General features: G+C 43.6%; 2 protein-coding genes across 2 annotated transcripts; one reads left to right on the top strand and one right to left on the bottom strand.

Moving 5' to 3' along the window:
- Positions 1-144: 144 nt before the first annotated feature.
- Positions 145-5,464, bottom strand: rpl35 (ribosomal protein L35). Its single transcript, XM_088940726.1, has 4 exons — positions 5,402-5,464; positions 3,838-3,974; positions 2,918-2,999; positions 145-331 (listed from the first exon to the last, which is right to left on the bottom strand). The coding sequence occupies exons 1-4, from the start codon at positions 5,402-5,404 to the stop codon at positions 182-184; spliced, it is 372 nt and encodes a 123-aa protein (XP_088796852.1). The 5' UTR covers positions 5,405-5,464; the 3' UTR covers positions 145-181.
- A 2,527-nt stretch (positions 5,465-7,991) lies between these two features.
- Positions 7,992-19,317, top strand: arpc5lb (actin related protein 2/3 complex subunit 5 like b). Its single transcript, XM_088940732.1, has 4 exons — positions 7,992-8,415; positions 15,711-15,783; positions 16,250-16,426; positions 18,642-19,317. The coding sequence occupies exons 1-4, from the start codon at positions 8,276-8,278 to the stop codon at positions 18,702-18,704; spliced, it is 453 nt and encodes a 150-aa protein (XP_088796858.1). The 5' UTR covers positions 7,992-8,275; the 3' UTR covers positions 18,705-19,317.
- The last annotated feature ends 1,249 nt before the right edge of the window (positions 19,318-20,566 follow it).

Here is a 20,566-nt window from a genome sequence, read left to right on the forward strand (position 1 = left end):
ACAGGAGGATGGGGCCAAGGTCAGAATCTAGAAGAACTTGCAGCTCGTATTGCCCCCATTGACACAACCAACACTTTAACCAGAGAATCTAGCCAAGTGGTTTATTTCAATCAAATATGTACACTGAACGACCATGAAAACATCTTTGTTTCGGGCTTTTATTTAGCATGATTCAACAGTGCTATGCCTTGACGGCGAACTTGCGGAGAGGGTACAGGCGCTCTTTCCTCTGCTGTTTCTTGGTCTTCAGACTCTCCTCATGCTTGTTGAGCCGGCGGCGGATGGCACGCGTCTTCTTCGGCCTCAGGTCCAAAGGCTTGTACTTCTTGCCCTGAACGAAAGCACCATTACTTGCAGCCGAACAACCAGTCACGCCATTTCCAAACCAAGTCCTTTTATCGGGACTGCCACCATCTATTTCTTTAAAAAGCATTTAATCGTGTAACTACACTCCCAACAACCTCCAGCTCTCAGCACAACATATTGCATCGATTAGTTACATATTACACAAAAGTAGTTATACAATGACCAAAGGACTTTTAACAAGTAGGCAAAGCACAAAACAAGAACAAGACTAAAACGAAGTCACCCTTTTTAAAATTCCGGAACACTTGAAACTAAAATGTTTGTCAGCAATCTGGTTGAAATATTACGACTGTAAGGCCTGCTTAGAATAGAGCAACTTAAATTCAAAACCCAGAGCACAATGAAAAATCCAGAGATGGCCAGAGACACACAATCACAACACAGCAAGTTTTTTCACTGTGACATGTAATGCAGAATACCATCACAGAATTGTCAAATACACTTTTTACAGATATAGCTTTCATGCCACAGCCAATATCACTATACTCTCTTAGCTGACACTCACAAAAAGCAACTTTTGCTTGGCCATTTATAGATTTTATAGATATTTATAGATACTTATCAAATGTGCTAAAACTGTGAACTTATCAACCTTCTGGAAGAGGTAATTGGAGCTTCACTTCCTCCCACTGACAGGCCATTTATACCTGAGGGAGGTGATTAAAATAGAACTCATTTCCATTTGGTGGTGGTGGTGGAGGGGATCCCCATTACCTGTAAAGCGCTTTGAGTGGAGTGTCCAGAAAAGCGCTATATAAGTGTAAGCAATTATTATTATTATTTGTGTATCTCATTCAGCTTGGCAGGGCAGAAGGGAATAAAAAAAATGTATCTGCATTTTGTTCCATTGAAGGAAAAAAAAAAGATTATCAAAGAGACCATAGTTCTAGATAAAGTATGAGCACACTGAAAATGACGGATGTAAAAAATGATCTGGAATTGCAGTGTAACCAGGCAAAGATCAGGATCATTGTAGGAAATTTCAGGAGAGGTAGTCAAAATGTTTTTGGGGGGCATTTAATGAGGATTCTGGACAGCTTAACTCCTAGGCAAACTGAAAAAGTGTAAGTCACATTTTTTAAAGAGTGTTAAATGTACTGCTGGGGCTTGAAAACACATCAAATGGCTGTCTTTTTGTAAAAGGAGGACTACATGCCTCCCTGCCACAAAACTGACCTTGGATCAGTCTTTTTTTAATCAATCTGTTTTTGCAGAGCAGAAATCTGTCCGTTTGAGAGGTGTCCCTCCTCAGCAGCATGTACAGCCAGACAAGCCGGCCAGCAGCACTGCTTAGGAGGTGTTCATGTAGCAAGAACTAATTCACACTGCGTCTATGGGAACAGAGAGCAGCGCTGGGTGTTTGTCTTGCAGACCAGAACAGTATGGAAAGGTGAAGTTTGTCTCTCACAGTTGAGGTATGCACCTTCTATCATGTCACCTACACCTCTTCAGCAACACCAGAAATGCTGGAGTGTTTCTCCAAAGGTAAATGGTCGTTTCAAGTTGAACAACCAACAGAACTTGGAAATGCCCATGAGTTTTGTCTCCAAACACAGCCTGGAAATAAGGATAGGAATGCAAGGCTTAATCTGTCAATGTTCAAAGGTTGTTGCAGTTCTCTCTGAAGTAGGATGATGTTGGGAAGGATTATACATTTTCAGATTTATCTTAGGTGTAAGTTTTAAAACACTGCTGTACCCCCCAGTATTTAGTGACTTTAAAGTGACCTTCTTCCTGAGAGAAGTACAATAGTTATGTCCCAACTCTGCTGCTATAAACTTACTCACTGTTGTATAGATCTGTTGTATTGAAATCTGCAAGAATTTTATTGGACCTCCGCAAATACTAAAACATTAAGAGTCAGGAGAATATGAATATACAGTTTAATTACAAATTCCTTTATCCATTAAAAATGCAATACTTAAGTGTCTAATTTTAATTTCTACTTGTGGATATTCTTAAGTACACAACACAGAACAGACTATAACACTAAAGACAGAGGAATTCTTCGGAGAGTGTACATTTAAAAAAAATTAAATTCTACATATTACACTATGATCACAGTTAAATGACCAACAGCAAGAATCAATGCTTTTTTCTTGGAAGTAAACTTCAAGAACTAAAGTCATAAACCTCTACTATGGCCAAACCTTCTGTGCTAAAACACTGCTGACTACACAGAATCTCTGCTCACAGTCCAGGTAATTTGTGCAGATTTGTGCAGTGGCTTGAATGCTCCCCATAATTACTCACCTTCTGCTTGAATTTCACCATCTAGCAGTGCTGAAGTTTATTTCATCCTAATACCCAATCCAATGAATGTAAAACAAAACCAACCAGGAACTGGTTTGAAAGAGAAAAGACGGACTCCAGCACAGCTGTCAGACCATTACTCATGGGTTTGTAACACCACTGGCAGTTTCGACTTGACTGAAATACCTTGTTGGCTTACGGTGTTTGAACCCATCAGACCAGTACTGCATATTTCTGAACATGTATATCAAAAGAGAACAATACTCCTATCCATCCAGTACAGCGGCAGAGTACTTACCTTGTAGAATTTCCTCAGATTCTCCTTCTGTGTCTGATTAATGACAGTCAGAACTCTGGCGATGGACTTGCGCACGACGCGGCTGAAAGAGAAAAGCACTGCACTTGAAACGTGCCATCCTCCTGGACACCTTACTTTCCCTCCAGCACCCAAGCCGAAAGATTCAGGACTTGAGCTTTCATCTAGCTGCTATCAGTGATATCAACCAGCCACTCACAGCTGGCAGCCCACTGATGCTCAGCAGGTGTGAGCCTGGCCAGTACCTGGATGGGAGACCCATATCTATACATCACTTGTAGAGTCATTTTGTTGTAAGGAATTATCGACAAATTGTTGTAGAATTGACCGATAATACTGCATATTCACCTACATGAGCACCACATTGATCTCAGGCCTCAAAGATTCAATGCTGAACCTAAATTTGTGATGGCACAAAAGCTGAGGGATTCCACAGAGATACAGTTTTAGTGAAAAACCTTGTTTAAATCTAAAAAAGATTTAGTCAATATAAGTGGGTTTGAACTGGGACTTGAAATCAGAAGTAAATATGATGGGGGAAGGAAACAGGACAAGATGAGCCAACACTGAGTGCCAGTCCTGGGGACTCTCACTGAGCAACAGTTTAGTTCATCTGAGGTTGCAAAACACTGAAAGCTCAGACATGGCACACAGCATCATCTTCTCCGTTACAGACTAATTTGGGGTCCTTTTGCTTTGCTATGACACCAGTACACCCTGCACAGGAACCTTTAGTTTAACATGATTTTGAGCAAAATGCCAAGAAATAGGGGGTCTCAGTCTCCTTGTCTTTGAATCTCGTTAAAAACTGCCGGGTCACATCAACACAAAGCCTTTCGGCCGCGCGGAGAAGGCACCTCTGGCGGGCGGCGACGACCCCCCCTTCGGCCTCCCGGACTTACATCTTGGAGAGCTTGGAAGCAGCACCTCCGGTGACCTTGGCAACGCGGAGCTGGGAGAGTTCCACCTTCAGGTCATCCAGCTGTTTCAGCAGCTCCTCCTTCTTCTTCCCGCGCAGGTCTCGGGCCTTGATCTTCGCCTGGGCACCGGGACAGACGGCGTTAACACACAGCCCGCGCATCCACATCATCTCCTGCGCGATCAGCCTCAGAAGCTAAAACTACCAACCGCTAGGCAACACCCGGGCTGCGGAGCCATGACACCCTGCTCATCTCTTGTGACCAAAGCTCAGGTTTTAAAGCCATCAGGCACCAGTTAGAAAAGAACACGACCACTGTTCACAGCATTTCAATACACTACTTGATACTTTTTGTATTACAATACAAAAAGCTGGCTGGGCCACCCAGTGGTACACCGCCCAGGCTCCTTAGAAGCAAGAGTGCTTGCAGGGTTTTTCCAATATACTGTAGGGCCACAACAGGTACAGGTTTATTCCACACTGAAAGGAAAAGAGACAACATTTCAGCTCCACAGCCAAAATGTTCTCTTTCCCTTTCAGCGTGGAATAAACCTGTACCTGTTCCTTTGCAGCCTGTGCAAGCTGACGCAGCTGGAACTGGAACTAATTCTACTTACTGGATTGCACTCTCCAAAAGCAGATGCCTATCCAAATGCAAGGCGTTACTGCTGGACCCACAGCACTGACACAAGTAAACACTCCAATATTTTATTGTCCCAGTGAAGAAATGTGGATCTGCATCTGCTTTTATGTGCAGGATAAAAAAAAAAACACGTCTGTTCTACTAGCGATACTTGAACTTTCCAAAGGTGAGCACACAAGTCTACCTACTAAAACTCCAATCAATACAACTACAAACAAGCGGTATTATCATTGTTAATACAACTAAGTGCTTTCTTGCAGCAGAACAACCCCTCCAAAAAATATACGAGACTGTTTAAGAGGGAATCTTCTTTCTTTACACTGGCCCGCCCTGCACTTTTGTTGTTTAATAGGTTTCTGAAAGCAGGTCCTCAGCTTCGATTCAGAGCCGCACAAAACGCAGCCAGTTTTATATAGGTTGGCCAACGAAGACTAAATATCAGAAAGAACAAACGAATAAAGCCTTCTGACCAAGAACTTTAGGAACCCCATATTCCAATACGATCATCGCAAAAAGTTATCAAACAAACCCCGCAAACAAACCACATGCACAAGAGCTGTCCATACAGCGAGATCAGATGATGCTTAAAACAAAACGGTTAACAGTATATCAATGCTATTCTATAAAAGAAGCGCTGAAGGGGAAAATGCTACGATTTATTAAACCATGCTTTATTCTAGCCACGTAAAAGTAACCGGCAGCCATAACTAGTTTTTATAGTGTCCAGTGAGAATCAATCTATTAAACGTATTATATAGAGGGAAAGTCGTGTTTCAACTGGTTTAATAACCCATCTGACTTTTAACTAAGGAGTTTACACACGCTGGCATGTGTTCGTTGTACATTATAACGTTTATAAAGCGAAGGATTAAACGAGATTGGATTTAAAAGAACGGTATCTCACCATCGTCAGTGCTGGCTGTCACAGGAAAGGAAGGCCAGAGGGTCACGGCGAAGCTCTACCGGGTTACGGGCGCTACCAACGTGTTTCACAAAAGGGGGGGGGGGCTATAGGAATGTTCCATCTGTCACTCGAATTTTAAAACTTTTCCCTTATTAACCAAAGTAACATCATCATGTACTTTAGTAAAGACGCACATAATGGTGACTGTATTGGTGCAGACGCTACCGACCGCTAATCTGTATATATATATAAATCACGTTGTTGTTAGATGCAAAAGCTGACGTTTAATAAGGTTAAATGTCTCCCTAATTTATAGATACTTGTAGAGGTTACCATGTAGGTTACAAAAAATAATGTTAAAATTTGAACACATTGGAGAGAACTATAAAATGTTTTCTTATTGTAATATCCCTGATACTGAACAGATTTTCCTTTTGAAATTAGGATACTGTGAACCCTCCTAAAATAAAATGTAGATTAGTGATCTTCTGTTGAGACGTTTCAGAAGAAAATACCATTCCTCTCTATAGTTATAGAGCTATAGCATATGTGTTGTCATTTATAGCACATTACAAAATACATCATTCACGTTCATTTAAATCAACACAATACAATAACCATAACAAGGCACAAGAAGTAAGAGCTGACTCGTATCTTAGCTGTTACAATGAAATGCCCTATAACCGGCGAGGTAACCTACAACCGGCTTCATGTGGGAAAATTAATTCAGAAGGTATTATTTTATATTCCGTACGCTCACCATTAAAAGAGGTCTCCTAAGTGAAGTGATAAATTAGGTTCTTAATTTTATTAATAGCTGCGCTATCGTGAGAGGATGTGTCTTTAATAATATGCGGATTCATTGAGAATGAACTCTAATCATACCTATATTATGCTACATTTCATTCATTCACATTCCAAACACAACCACAGCCCTCACGTCACAATAATGAAATAACACTGACAATATCACTGTCACAGTAATTCAATAATATTTAATCACATTAAAACTAAACAATCACGTTTACTACTGTGAAGTGACACAAGTAATAACTTTAAAAAAAAACGACACAAATTGTTAAGGAACGTCTCCATTTTGTGGAAGACGCACACTTTCATTATTCATTCATCTCTTACATACGCGTCATCAGGGAAACGACCAAGGGATGCAACTGCGTGTTTCTTTAAAGAGTCACACTCTGATGAGGAGTGGCAGGCGAACTGAACCTCTTATAAAAAAAATAAAGCATCGGTTTCCTTAAGCCAGTGGCACTGATGTTCATCCAACATCCTGTAGGGCCACCGTGTCTTCTGGTTTTCACTCCAGTGACCCATAAATGGCTTAATATGAATCAATTCTTCACTAAATTGGTCCATTTTCCTCCAATTCCGGGTTGCAGGGAAGCCAAAAGCTAAACTGCCAAGCAACGGGCGCAAGGCAGGATACACCCCGGACAGGACGCCAGTCTATGGCAAGACAGACACACAGACATGCACACATGCACAAACTCACACCGGGGCCATTTTCCCCTGAGGCCAATAAATCGACCAGTGTCTCTTTGGACTGTGGGAGGAAACTGGAGCACCTGGAGGAAACCCACAGGAACAGTGGGAAAACACGCAAACTCCACACAGACAGCACCCCCAAGGTCCAGGATTGACCCTAGCTGGAGGATATTCTGTTTTCAATGGAGGAGTAAATTAGGCAATTAAGCACCCAGACCCAAGATCTGGAACCCCTGCTCCCCTACCTAATAGAAGTTTGGGTCTTCAGAAAATCAATTATTTCGAACTGTATTTATTTTTCATCTTTCGTAAAACCAACATGGTACACTTACATTATTGATAAATATCGCCGGAAAACGTTCTAATACACAGCACCATTTTGTATGTTTAAAATGAGGAAAAATATTTGATATTTTTCATAAACAGGAAACGAGCCTTTGCTCTGGGGAAGGGGTGTATGGAGTTTGTTTAACAGCGGAGCCATAATAATAACAACAACAACAACTTTGATTTATTTGAAAACAATATATAAAAACCAGCTCTACGTCCTATGAACAACTCAAAATAATGTCCCCAGAGGATGGTACCACTTTAGGGGGAAATCACTCAAAAGTTGCATCAATTTCTCATTCCAAAAACGACTCTGTACGAGTCATATACAACTATCACTGGATTCAACTAACATATTCCCAAATGGCAGATCGCCACCTTGGAAGAAATCTTAAAATCCATATCGATTTTTTTTTTTTAAATAATTCAACCCCAGAAGAATTTTCTTTTTTTAAAAAAAAAAAAGGATTCATCGATTGAGATTCCCGGTCCCCAAAACAGTCGCACCAATCTGCTTCTCACAAAGTCACAACCATTCGTTGTGAAGCTATATTTCAAGAACATTGCACCTCTGCGCAGCTGAAGTGAACGACTAAAGTCCCTGACTGTACAGCGACAGGATGAAGCCACTGCGCGCAACCGACGCGCAACCGACGCGCCGTGTGCGCCCGGCTCCGACCCTCAGCCGGCAGGACGGTGTGCCACCACCCACCTGAGCGGAGCAGCGTGAGGCTGGCTACATTAGGTCTGGGTTTTGTCGCTGTGAGGTAGTTCCGTTTCCGCCAGTCTAGAGAGCTGCCATATTTTGTCTCTCTAGAGCCCAGGGAGAGAGAGAGAGAGAAAAGGAGGGAGGGAGTGAAAGACAGAGGTAGTGCAGAAGGCAGGCAGGCAGGACTTGGGCTACATGAGTGTCGCTGCGCTTTCGGCCCGTTGCGAAAAGTACAGTATTTAGACACCACCCCCCACCCCCCTTCCCTCTCCTCCCCGCCTCCCCCCCAGGACCCGGCCAGCAGCAGGACTGGGCCAGCAGCAGCCCCGATGGCGAAAAACACCCTGTCGTCCCGGTTCCGGAAGGTGGACATCGATGAGTACGACGAGAACAAATTCGTGGACGAGCAGGAGGAGGCGGCCGAGCAGCAGGGGCCGGACACGGCCGAGGTGGACAGCCTTATCAGGCAATATCCTTTTTTTCTGTTTTCCCTGGGACGCGAATGGAAGCGCATTGGGTTTCAAATGACGTGCAGATGGGTATGCATCATCTTTGTAGACTAACACGGGTTATGCTGTGCGTGTCACGGGGGTCGGGGGTGGGCTGTATTGAAGGGGGGTGACCCGAAAGGTACCGGTCAAGCCTCTGAAAGTTGCCGGCATTGGCTTTTTTATTGCAACTTTTCCAAAAGCAATCCCGACCTCGGCAGCTGCTGCGGCTGGAACTGGATTCACGGAAAACGGAGCTCCACATGAGCTGCGACCAGAAAGCGCTGGGGGGTCTATTTTTTTTAAAAAGAAAACGGGGGGACAGTTTACACATGCGTCAAAAGATCTGCCCCCAGACGCATGCGACATGAATCCTCGAATGACCCCCCCCCCCCCGATGTTTTAATTTACAAGATCAGGCTGGCTGGAAACTTGGCGAGTGCGGAATCATTTCGCCCAAATGCGTCTCTGCACTTTTGAGAGGCTGAAACGTTAAGGTGGCGTTTGCCCAAGAAACAGGCATGGTCTTGGAGGGGGGGGGGCGGCGGCCGTAGACGTCTTCAGCTGGTCAGGGTAGTTATTAATCGCCCCCTCCTGGTTGTGAAGCTAAGTGGGCAAAACCGGTGGATGTTTTTGCCCACACCAGAGCTGTGCTGTTTCACGGGCCCAGTGCGCCCTTGCTCGCTGTTTGTGCCCAAATTAACTTTATGGTCCCCGGTACAGGGCACAGGTGCCCCGAGCAAAGCTACGCCTAGGAGACCAGAAATATCAGCCACCTCAACCCCCAGACCGGTTCGTGTAGCTAGAGGAAGCACATAGGCTGTGTCGTGGGTCTGGGCTGCCCACTCGCTGTGTGTGTTTTTTTGAGGAGGGGTGAGATACTGGCTGTATGAACTTCACCGCCGCCGTCTTATCTTTGGGAGTTGCGCTTTAAATAACCTCCCGGGATTGCGGTGGGATCGCCCCACTGTCGGGTGACCCCCCAACAGACCACTTTCTTGCGCCTATTTCCGAGTTTAGTGGATTAATTCATCTTTCTAATCTAGAACCTCACCAGTACTTGGGGAGGGGGCGACCTCAATTTACAAGTGGGACCTTCTTGCAGTACATACCATGGTACATCCCTATAGATAACTTTTATTTTTAATGTTCACGTTTTATAGATAGGAATGTACCTCGGCATTTTTCGCCTGAACAGTGTGACTTCAGGGTTAAGAATAACTGGATCGAGAGCACACGGGGAAGCTGGTGCAGAAGTCTGTCGTGCGAGAAATGCCTGTACGTTGGCAGTGTTTTGCATGCATATCGCCTGCAAGTACCCAGGACATAATGCGTTTCTTCTGATCGACCGTTTTAAGATTTGCAAATAATTTGGATGTCTTTAGGTGCTGATTTTTAGATTTCCATGTCTTTGATAACTATTTGTACGAGCTCCGAGCGCCCTGTCAGCTTTGCGGCGAGCCTTGCTCTGCAGACCGAGGGCTGTTTTGAAGCAGTCTCGCGTTAGTCATGCTAATTAAAGGCGCTCCGACGGCTAGTCTGATGGGCCTGTCAGCTGCTCCCTGGTTAGCGAATGTACTGCGGGCGACATTCAGGGCAAAAGCATAAGTGCATTTGAAGGAAATCAGGGGGAGATTGTACTTGATCCTTACTCTGTTTGAAGCACAGGTACGGTATTACGCCACCCCCTGAAGAATTAGGCTTGTAGCGTCTCCCTAGCAGATGCAGGATTATACTAATTAAATAGCCCCAGACCGAAGATCTCCCCCCCTCTCAGATCCCAAATCCTTCCCTCCACTTGGCTGTGTCCAGGTGCCAGGAGCTGCAGGGGGAACAAAGCCATCTGCTCCGAATCGCGCCAGCAGTCGGCTGTTTGGATCCGTCTTTTCGTACGGCACGGGGGGGTAAGTTGGCTGTGCAGGTTGGACGTGGCGCCCTTGTTCTGGGGTGGACTGCAGTCACAAAGGAGTAAATAATGGTTCTTGAGGGGTTTTTCCCCTCAAGCCTGCTTTACCGGTATTTCAAAGTGAAGGTATTTTGTAACTAAACGGTCTCGCACTCCGGCTTCTAAACCGCTTTATCCAGTATGGGGTTGCGGGGGGGAGCTGGAGTCTAATCCACCAAACAGGACCTTCAATTCCTGGCCTTACTGGTGGTTCTTTACGGACAGGGTTAAGGAACTGAATGGGTTTAGTCCTCCCTAATTTAGACGGAAACAGTAGTGCGCTGGATTCGGCAGTTCAAATTCTAGGGGTATTGCCTGTCGGGTAGTTCTTTGAATTGACTGCTACACAAGGACTCAGATGGAAAAGAAACATGTATCTTTAGCACTTCAAACGACCTAATTTTCTGGGGAAAAAAATCAAGGGTGTCCAATCATAAGTTCCCAGCCATATCGTCAAATCCTGATCCCTTGGAATTCTTCAGGAGATGGACAGATGAGAATGTGGGAGTAAATGTCTCGTATAAGGAGCACAGATGAACTGAGCTTAGTGGTTCCTCTGATTTTTATCTGCTTGTGTGCTCTCCTGTGCGGTGCTACGGTCGACCTGTTATGAAGAGGATGTGGCTGAGCTGTGAGACCAGAGGAGGCTTTGTAACCCATTATTGCTCCTTCAGCGTGACAAGAGCTGATCTGAGCATGACCAGCGTACATTTCTTGTCACAACCCAGCTGGGAGAAAGAGGAACCAAAACTTAAGAGGTTCAGTACAGGTTCCTGGGTGCACCTGCAGTCAAAGATGCCATCCAGCTGACATCCTGATGTACTACGATTTCATTTTTTCTCAATTTTCCGTACCAGATTCTAGGCCTTCAAGCGTTCTGATAATATCTAGGACATTCTGAGCTCCTGACAGCCTCAGCCCCCCAGGGGCTGTAAGAAAATTCACATTATCTGACAATCTGAAATGTTTGCATTACCACATCGTCAACAGAGCCAGGGCCTGACTGCACCCAATTAGTCTAGCTCTTATTGTTTTGTGATCCCTATTCGAAAGAAAAAGGAACCAAGAAATCTCATTTCCAGCACTCCCGTGCCAGTTTTTTAATAATAGCCCAAGATTTCAAATTCTACCATCAGTCTGTGTTGTTTGCTGACACTCGGCCATTGGATACTGGTTATTCTCTGGAGTGGATTTTAATGTCACGAGTGCATTGTGGGATCTGTCTCATGAAACCTAACTTTTTTTGGTAGAAGTCCCATGTTGTTAAAAACTCCCATCAACATTTTAAACCAGTGCTTCAGTAAAGCAGACTGTGAATTTCATCTGAAAGGGATTCACCTAAACTCATTCCCTTTTTTTCCAGTCTGTAATGTAAACTCCTCTCTGGTCAGTTTTAGCAGCTTCTGGGTTTCTGCTCTTAAAACCCCATATTAAAAAAATGCTGAGCAGATATTTGCTGCAGAATAGTGTGCAGTATAGGTAGCAAATGTGTTTACTTGGTATTTCCAAGATTAAAAAGGCTGCATTGCAGCCTTTATCTCTCTGACAGGTTATTTGAATGGGTTACATTTTTTTTACCATTTTATTGCAACACAAGTACACAAACCGAGAGACCTTTTGTCTGGGACATTTGAAGTATTTTGTGAGCCTTCGTAACCAAACTGGTCATGAGGAATTGTTACCATCGAAAAGTCTCTGGGGTAGAGTTCTATGGGTAAAAACAAGCCTAATTCAGTAATGAACCTGACAAGAGCTGAATGCAAATCACGAGAACGAAAGCGATTCTTTTTAAATTCAAACGCACTTCCTGTCCGTTTCCCAGAGCTGGGATCCAGGAGGAAGATAAGCTCTTGCTGCATTTGTGCTTTAAAAAAACCAGTCGAGCCAGTTTGGCCTTGCAGCAAAGCCCAGTGAGGATTCCTGCCGGGCACTGTAAATGGCAAGACGCCGTGACGTGCCAGAGCCTGTTTTACAAGGCAGTGAGTTGCAAAAATATGATGCTGAAGAGCACAGGTGGCAGGATGTGAGGGAATCGGGGGCTCCCTCAGTGCTCCCTCCTTATCTGCATGACTCCCTGGGGAGGGGAGAAAGTGTCCGTATCGTTTTTCAGTGGCTTCAAACTTTGCATTCTTTTCATTCATTTAAGCAAAGATGTGTAAAAATATCTTGTGCAAAAATGCTGTATCACTGCTGCCTGAATCCTCCAGATTATAACCTTAAGAAACTAGGAGGAGTTACAACCGAGAGGGCACCGTTAAGCCCGTCTCGTTCCTGTGGCACTCGGCCCATTGCTCCAGGGTTCTCCTCCAGCTGTTTCTTGAAGAGCGTCCGAGTATCGGCTTCAACAACAGGGCTGGGCAGCTTGTTCCACATTCTTGTGTTTAGCTAAGCGTTTATTTTTACTTCGTATTGCAGCTATCCTGAGCAGCAGCAGCAGCAGCAGCAGCAGCAGCAGCCACTGAGGGTCACACGGCACACCTCCCATGAGAAACGAGAATCCTTATACACAAAATCACAGGAGAAATTTTCAAAAAGTGATTTGTTTTCCTACCACTGGATAACGGAACAGAAGCGAAATTGATTTGAATCTATTTCACAGGAAGGCCACCCAGAGAGTGAGCTTTGCAGTATGATAGGTGTGCAAGTTCTGTTGTGTGGCTAACTTCGGAGACGCCTCCCTGATGTTGGCAGTTTTTTCAGTTGTTGTTTTTGCTTTATACGAACTCTGTCTATGCAGTGGACTGGTGTCCCATCCGGGGCGTACCCTGCTTTGCACCAGTTGCTTGCCGGGATAGACTCTGGCTCCCCTGAAACCCTGAATTGCAAGAAGCAACCGGTGCAAAGCTTGTAAATGTCTCTGATCTGAAGACCTCTTTCTCCTGGTGTTTCCCCCACCCCCCCCACAGTGGCTGTTTAGCAAGCTGTGCCGATTAGATCGTTACCGGCACCCCAGCTGGTACATTTCATCTCATTCCATTTCAAGCCGACCTCAGAGTTACCTCTTAACAGGGCGTAGTTATTTGCGTCGGGCGGAAGGCTTGCTTGTGAAAGCTTGGCCGTTTTCGTTGGCGGCTCTTGGTTTTGCGCCCGAGACGTGGCGCGGCGGTGGGCTCTGAAACTATGCGAGGGCTCTCGCAGGAAGCGCTTGTGAACCGGGGGCGTTGAGGCCGGGTTGGGCGTGCGGCGCGGCGCCAGCAGGTGTGGGTAGCAGAGAGCGGAGGAGCGAGCGCGGGTTAAGGAAACGTTCGTCTGCGCTTCAGGGTGCGTGACTGATGACTGCCGGGGGGGGGGGGGGTTGTTTTGCGAGGTGGTTGTCCTTGGCCTTATTTCCTTTACCAGATCGGTTCCTCCAGTGCTTCGGTAGAATATGTGTGTCACAACAAGCAGACTTGAGCCCGTGCGCCTGTATGAGAACCGCTGACCACCAAGCAAGAGCAGACAAAACCAGTGCTATCCAGGGTCGCCATCAGGCCAGAACAAAGATACACGTGCAGCAGGCAAACTTGATTTTGTCACTGCGGTGTGGAAAACGGGAAAAGAGATGGATGTTTGTGCTGTCTGAGCGGGCTCTCGCAGCAAGGAAGAGCTCTTTTAAATCACCCAGTCCTGCCTTTTGACAATATTGACAGCACAGCAGGAACCAGTTAATTTTTACCAGGTGAAAGTTGCTTAATCACATAAGAAGACAGATGCTGCTTACTTCCAAAATCAACCAGTCATTAATAATATGACTGTCTTTCTTTAATAAGACTTGCCATGATAAAGGGCAATTCCATTTTTTTTCCAGTTTAGCTGGGTGTATGATTTTATTTAATGTGCATAAGTTGGAAAGCCTACTGTGGTCTTTAGTGGGATACATTTACCTACACAGAATCTTGACAGAGATGTAAATTAGCCTTGCATCATTGCTGGGGATTAAGGTAGGTGACGTCATGAGATTAGTGGAACACTGAAATTGATTACAGTAAAACAGCAGAGATGGATAGATTTGCATGTATGTAAATTATTCAAAATTGCCCCCGAGTTAGATCTTTTGCTAACGGGTTCTGAAACAGATGGGAAGTCTCATGTATATTTTATTTTGTACATTTCTTTAATGCTTTGAGATCACCAACAAGGTGTGACCACAGTGGCAATTTTTGCAGTTACTCAGGGGAGAAAGAAATTAATTGATGACAGGAGTGTCATGTCAGACAGAGTCCGGACACGTTCAGGGGCTGCAGTGTGTAGCAGGTTGAGAATTCCTGACTGAATCTCAGTCCACACAGAGCTGGCAGTGCTTGGCCAGTCATGTATTGAACCTGGGCTAGGCCATGTTTAAAGACAGTCAGTCTAGCAGTTATTGGGGTCTACACTCCTGAGAAGTGATTTTTCGATGGTCAATTTTTAAGTAACCGAGAGCTCAGAACAGATTATTTCCTTTTACTGTATAGCTACAAGCTCCTCCAGTTTTTTCCACTCAGATAAGATAGAACGTTTAAGTCCCCAAACCAGTTAATTCAGTTTTTCCGGTTTTCCTGCAATCCTCTTTCTCCAGACTTAGGCATCTTACCTGTTCGTTTTATCATGCGAGTAAGAATCGCTCGCTTGTTGATCATTGACTTCTGCAGTATAGAATTTGGTGTCACTTATGTGGGTGTTTTTGGAATAACAAAAACATAAGCTCGGTGTCCTGAGAGACTAGCAGGAAACTTCGGAGAAATGTTTCATTGGTTAAGGTGTGGATTGTGTTCAATTCAAACATTCTCTCTGTTGCAATATAAGACAAGGGTGAGAATTAGCTTATAACCCAATATCTTAAGAATCAGTGTTTCAGGTTCTAGATAAAATTCAGTGACTTGAGTTCAATCTTCCATATTGCTAAGCATCTTTCCTTTTTATATGACACTACTGGAAGCTACTTCTACCAAGATTGGGCATATACTGCAATTTGTTTTCTTTTAAAGCACAGTACTTCTCTCGGCCGATTTTGGTAGTTCTTGTTGCTCAACGTTTCCTTTGATGCATTGTAAAGGAGTTCAATTAGTGAACAAACTGTGAAGAATTAAAGAGCAACATCCCCTTAAGTACCAGTACAGTGTTTTTAAAAGATCCTGGAATTGCTGCGTTTTAAAAACGTAACTTTCTGCAGATTCTCCACAAAATTAGAAATGGACCTTTGTGTAAAAACAGCCTAAGTATGCCAGCAGCTCTGCTTGTACAAGTGGGACATTAACTGATGTTGCTTAACGGTGAAATTTCTAGTAGTTCCTGTGATTTACAGTGTCGTCTTAACTTTATCGCAATGAAGCTGGAGCCTGGTGTTGTGTTCCTTAACCTGCTCTAATGTACAGGGGACATGATGACTGCATTTCATGCGGTTTTAAGAAATCCTCCAATCAACTCCAAGAATCAGGCAGCTAAGGTAAGGACAGTGCCTGATACTCGGCCCTTTCAAAATGCTGTCCCGTTTTATCTCACTTTGGGGGGGGGGGGGTTAATCTCGCTCAGAAGATTTTCTTACGGAAGCACATGTGAAGTGTATGTCTGTGTTTATCCATTGCACAGAGCCTCCTCACACACTGCTGTACTGCCATGTGGCTTTAGCAGTCTATCTGCACTAGGCTGCACTGTAAGCATTTTTTGCTCTGCTCTTTTCTTTATGGGCCCCGGGAACTAGTCTTAACTGCTGGCCTCAAGCAAGAGGCTGCTCCAGAAATTCTTCTCCCGTTTCTGTTTACATTACTCAGCTCTGCTTGTTTCACCTTTACCTCAGTCAACACCTCAGTAGAACACACCTAAAGCCAGTCTGTGGTGTACGCTGTGATATCGAAACTGTACTCTTGATCAATACGTGATTAGTCAAAGCTCTCTTATCTGTTTCTCCCCAGGAACGGGCGCAGGGGATAGTACTGCGTGTCCTCACGTCTTTCAGAAGCAGCGAGATTGAGCCAGCTGTGAAATCTTTAGACAAGAACGGTGTTGACTTGTTAATGAAGTACATTTACAGAGGCTTCGAGAAGCCTTCGGAAAACAGCAGTGCAATTTTGCTTCAATGGCACGAAAAGGTAGGTTCCCTCCAGTCCGTTCTGGCTTTGTTCAGTGGGTAAAAAGACTTGCTTATTGTGGCGTTCAGTTTCTGAGACTGAAGTCTCAAGAGATCGAAAACCTGGGCTTTCAGACCTGTGGCATCAAGATGGCAACTAGATTCTGCGAGATTTCTCTTACTCTTTTCTTCCTTCAGCTTTTCCATAAATGTGTAAGAGGAGTATCAGGATCACAATATAGCCAAATTTCAGGGTTACAAGGGGAATACTCAAAGGCATTTGCTCCTCAGTTTTTAACTTTATATGAACATGTATACGTTCTACAAGGTATAGTAAAGAGAAACTATGTTAATTTAACTCAACAAGCAACAGGCACAAGGCAGGGTACACCCTGGCTGGCACCCCAGTCCATTCAGGATGCACACAGACGGACCACACACACTCACACCAGTCTGTGGACTGTGGGAGGAAACTGGAGCCAATGGAGAAAACTCACGCCGATTGAACCCAGAGCTGCAAGGCAGCAATGCTAACCCCTGTGCTGCCATGCCACACCGACACAAATGTAAATTAAATACCTGCACATTCTTTTCGGATTGAGTTGGCACGTTAGTATTGCTCTGTTATCAAAAGGTTTGATGTTTGCTAATCGGGAAGGACTTCTTCCATCCCGATGACCTCGTGACATTTTTTTCAAACCGTAACTCATGACAATATGCCGAGTCTATCTGGACATAGTCAAACACGTCCTATTGCTTATGACGCTTTTGTGTAAGAGTTCCCTGTTGTTACCCTTTCTTTCATATTTTCAAATGTGTTTTTTAAATGCGATTGGCGGCTTTTCCAATTTAAAAGTTCCGGTAAAAAGCTGCTTACGGTAAATGCACAAGATTTACAAGTATTTTCAAAATTTTACGTTTCCGTCTGTATAATTCAAGTTAACCCTAGGATCATTGTGAAATTTCCAGCATTTTTCCCTTTCAACTCCATTTGAATTTAGCTTTAATGGTAACAGTGGGACGTTACGCAGCCAGGCCTGTTTCCATGGAAAGAAAAGCAATGTGTTATTTTTAGGCACACGAAGATGTGGGAACAAATCCATTTCGCAGTGACCCGAGGTTTAAAATAGCGTCTCTTACGATGTACAACACTCGAGACGAATACTCAGGAGTTGTGTGACGTTCACGGGGGGAATGAAGTGTTTTGCAGCAAGTTAACCTAGAGAAGTTTGCAAGTGAAATTCAAAACAGGAATGACTATTTTTAAAACCTGCTCTTTTTTAAATCCCCCTTTTCACTATTCTGGAGGCCAGATGTATCCAAGCGCCCACAAGTCTCTAGTGAACATTTTTAATGAGAGCTTAAAGCAAGTCCTACATCTACAGCTGCATTTGGGCATAGACTGGCTGTAACTAAGACAGTAGTATAACCAGTAATTAAAAAGGAAATTCTTGCACCCTCTTTTAGGCTCCTAGCTTGCATTATTTCTCTTATTATCTGCAAAAACAACTCGAAATTGATTAAATGCTGAGCAAAAATGATCCTGGCACTTTTAAAAGTATTCATAGATGACTAAAATAAGCAAAGATTATCACTATTGACCTGCCTGTAAGCAGGCAACTTGCGATGGTGCTACTTTAACTAAAAGGACTGCCTCCAGTGTTGTAGCTTTCTTACAATAAAAGCAATCAGAATTGTGTCTGTTTCGAGTAGGTGGGGTTCATAGTAGTTCCTTCCTGCCTTTATGCTTTTCTACTTCGCAAAGCAAAACCGGAAGGAAGATTGGTCCGTTAATAAAATTGCACACTATGACTTTTTTTCAAAACTAAACACAGGATGTAATTATGGTACAGTGATCGTAGGGAAGTGTGTGATAAGACAGATGTTCATTAAGATCTCTAAGGCTGCTGGTAGTATTTGGAATGGAGTTGATCCCTCTCTTATTTTAGGTTTAGCATTTAGGGAGAGAAAATACAGGATACGGAAATTTGGATTTACAAAAAGTTCTGAGAGTACCGTCAAAACGTTCTAAGAATCAGAATACAAATCTGTCAACTGCTTTTGATCTTGTTCCCTAAGTGCTCCAGGAAATCAAGGAGCAAAATAAACTTTTTGCCTCCAGTAAAGTTCGCTTAGATACAAAGAGTTCAGAACGACATGATTCTACAGGACCAGCTGACTGGTTTCACCAGGTAAAAAGGAATGTGACTGTAATCGTGTCATCTTGTCTTTCTCAGGCTTTTGCAGTGGGTGGCCTAGGATCCATTGTTAGAGTTCTGACAGCCAGAAAGACTGTTTGAAGGACTGTAAAACCTTTGGCCGAAGAAGAAAAGCTACGAAGACAAAAACCATGAAGAGGCGAGCCAGGAATCGTTTGTTTCTTTTTCCCCCAAGGGAATCAGTTTTACAGGAAAAAAGATGCCATTTTTGCAGAAGCTGACAAATTAAAAAGAATATAATTTTGAGTGAAGAACTACAGTGTATGTTGGAATGCTTTTTATCTCTTGAGGTTTTGAAAGGTTTGGGGTGGGGGGGGATGTCTTGTGTTTATTGTACATGTTATCATATGCAAGGTCTTACACATCCTCACGCTCTGTTTGTTTTTACTTCAGAAAAATTTTAAAAACACGTTAATTTAGAAAAACTGACCAGGACTGACCCTAGCTGAGGCTGACGAGCAGTCTTGGCTTATACCATGAAATTGGCGCACATGATGGAGTACACCATGGTACACTAGTGTTATTTGACTGGCTCAGTACTGAAGGTTAGATTTTATTCTTTTTTTTTTCCTCATTCTCATTTTTGTACAGAGAGATGTACATTTAATATAAAGCAATGGAGAGGATATGAATACTGGGGTGATTTCATGTAAAGTGCCTGCTGCAATAAAGCTCTTGTATCATCTTTATGGAATTTTTTTGTGTGGAAATTCTGATTAATAGTGGGGTTTAGATTAGTTTTTCCCACCCAGCTAATACAGGTTAAAGAAGAGATTGTATATCGCTAAACTACCTGCACAGAGCTATTCAGGAAACCTGTATGGGGGCTGAAAAATGAACAGGCTCCTCCTCATTTCTGTGCCCTGCTTAATATAAGATTATTAATCTATCAAAGGACTTTTTGTGATGGCTTAAATCAGGTTTTCTTTTTGCAGAATGACTAAGTTGGGAGATTGTCATGTAAAACCTAAAAATTTAAATTAAAAATGAAGATTCTGGTAAAAGCATTGCTGTCGCTTAAATGGCTCAAAATTGTGATCGTTGCTGCTCTGGGGTTGGCTGGTTTTCAGCTGGAGTGCTATTCTTTAATCTCCCAGAACCCAGGTTTGAAATGCTGGCCCTGGGGGGCCATCTCGTATAACATTCAATTTATTCTCCCCCATGAAAACCATTTTATTCGACCATGATTTACAACTCGTTTTAAATTATGAAACAAAAGGTAAATTGTACCCCAAGGCAGTACTTAGTCACAGTCTTTTTGTGATTGTCCTACTTTCCTTTCAGTGCAAATTAGTGGTCTGGTTTTTAAAAAGGGAAACACAGATAAGCCTGCTAACTGCGCTGTGAGCTTAAATGGTTGAACGCATTAACCCCTTTAAAAAAAAAAAATGGAACACACAAGAGTAGGTGGAAATCTGATACCGACCAAGCGAACAACAGACTATGCCACAGCTAAATCCAGGCACTGACTTTGGGGAACACTGGGGTTTGTAAAAGTCCCGCAACATCGTCACCAGTGAACTAAAAAAGTATCAAACTAGTTTATACTTGAGGAATGTACTGCAGGTGTGTGGTATGTTCAGCGTGCAGTATGCTAAGGTGCAAAACTTGATGCCTGAAACCCCATACTGAATTGAACATTGTTAATCGCTGAACTAATTGTTAGTACAGGTGCTTTCAGTATGCAACACTGGAGGAATGGTTAAGCACCCTTGGCCTGTAATTGGGAAGGGTGTGCTCAAATTCTGGATGTGGCACTGTTACTGTATGCCTTGTACAAATGGAAGTTATTTTGGATAGAAGCATAGGATAAGGAATAAGCTGGGATGTATTTGCAGGAATTGGTTAAGGTTAGTGTACTGTAGATGTGCTCAGTATGTTTCAGGAGAGGACCTTGACAGAGGTTAAGGTCCCCTTCAGTCAGATACTTAGTATTTGGTAAA

Source organism: Atractosteus spatula, chromosome 23 (genome assembly GCF_055471065.1).
Source record: "Atractosteus spatula isolate fAtrSpa1 chromosome 23, fAtrSpa1.hap1, whole genome shotgun sequence".
In the NCBI taxonomy this organism is placed as follows: Eukaryota; Metazoa; Chordata; class Actinopteri; order Semionotiformes; family Lepisosteidae; genus Atractosteus; species Atractosteus spatula.

Excerpts from the sequence above, each read along its gene's own strand:
- rpl35 (XM_088940726.1), bottom strand. Across the intron at positions 3,000-3,837 it reads GCTTCCAAGCTCTCCAAGAT|CCGCGTCGTGCGCAAGTCCA; the intron begins GTAAGTCCGGGA and ends TTTCTCTTTCAG. Across the intron at positions 332-2,917 it reads ATCTGAGGAAATTCTACAAG|GGCAAGAAGTACAAGCCTTT; the intron begins GTAAGTACTCTG and ends GCTTTCGTTCAG.
- arpc5lb (XM_088940732.1), top strand. The coding sequence starts at position 8,276 with ATGGCGAAAAACACCCTGTCGTCCCGGTTCCGGAAGGTGGACATCGAT. Across the intron at positions 8,416-15,710 it reads GTGGACAGCCTTATCAGGCA|AGGGGACATGATGACTGCAT; the intron begins ATATCCTTTTTT and ends GCTCTAATGTAC. Across the intron at positions 15,784-16,249 it reads CCAAGAATCAGGCAGCTAAG|GAACGGGCGCAGGGGATAGT; the intron begins GTAAGGACAGTG and ends GTTTCTCCCCAG.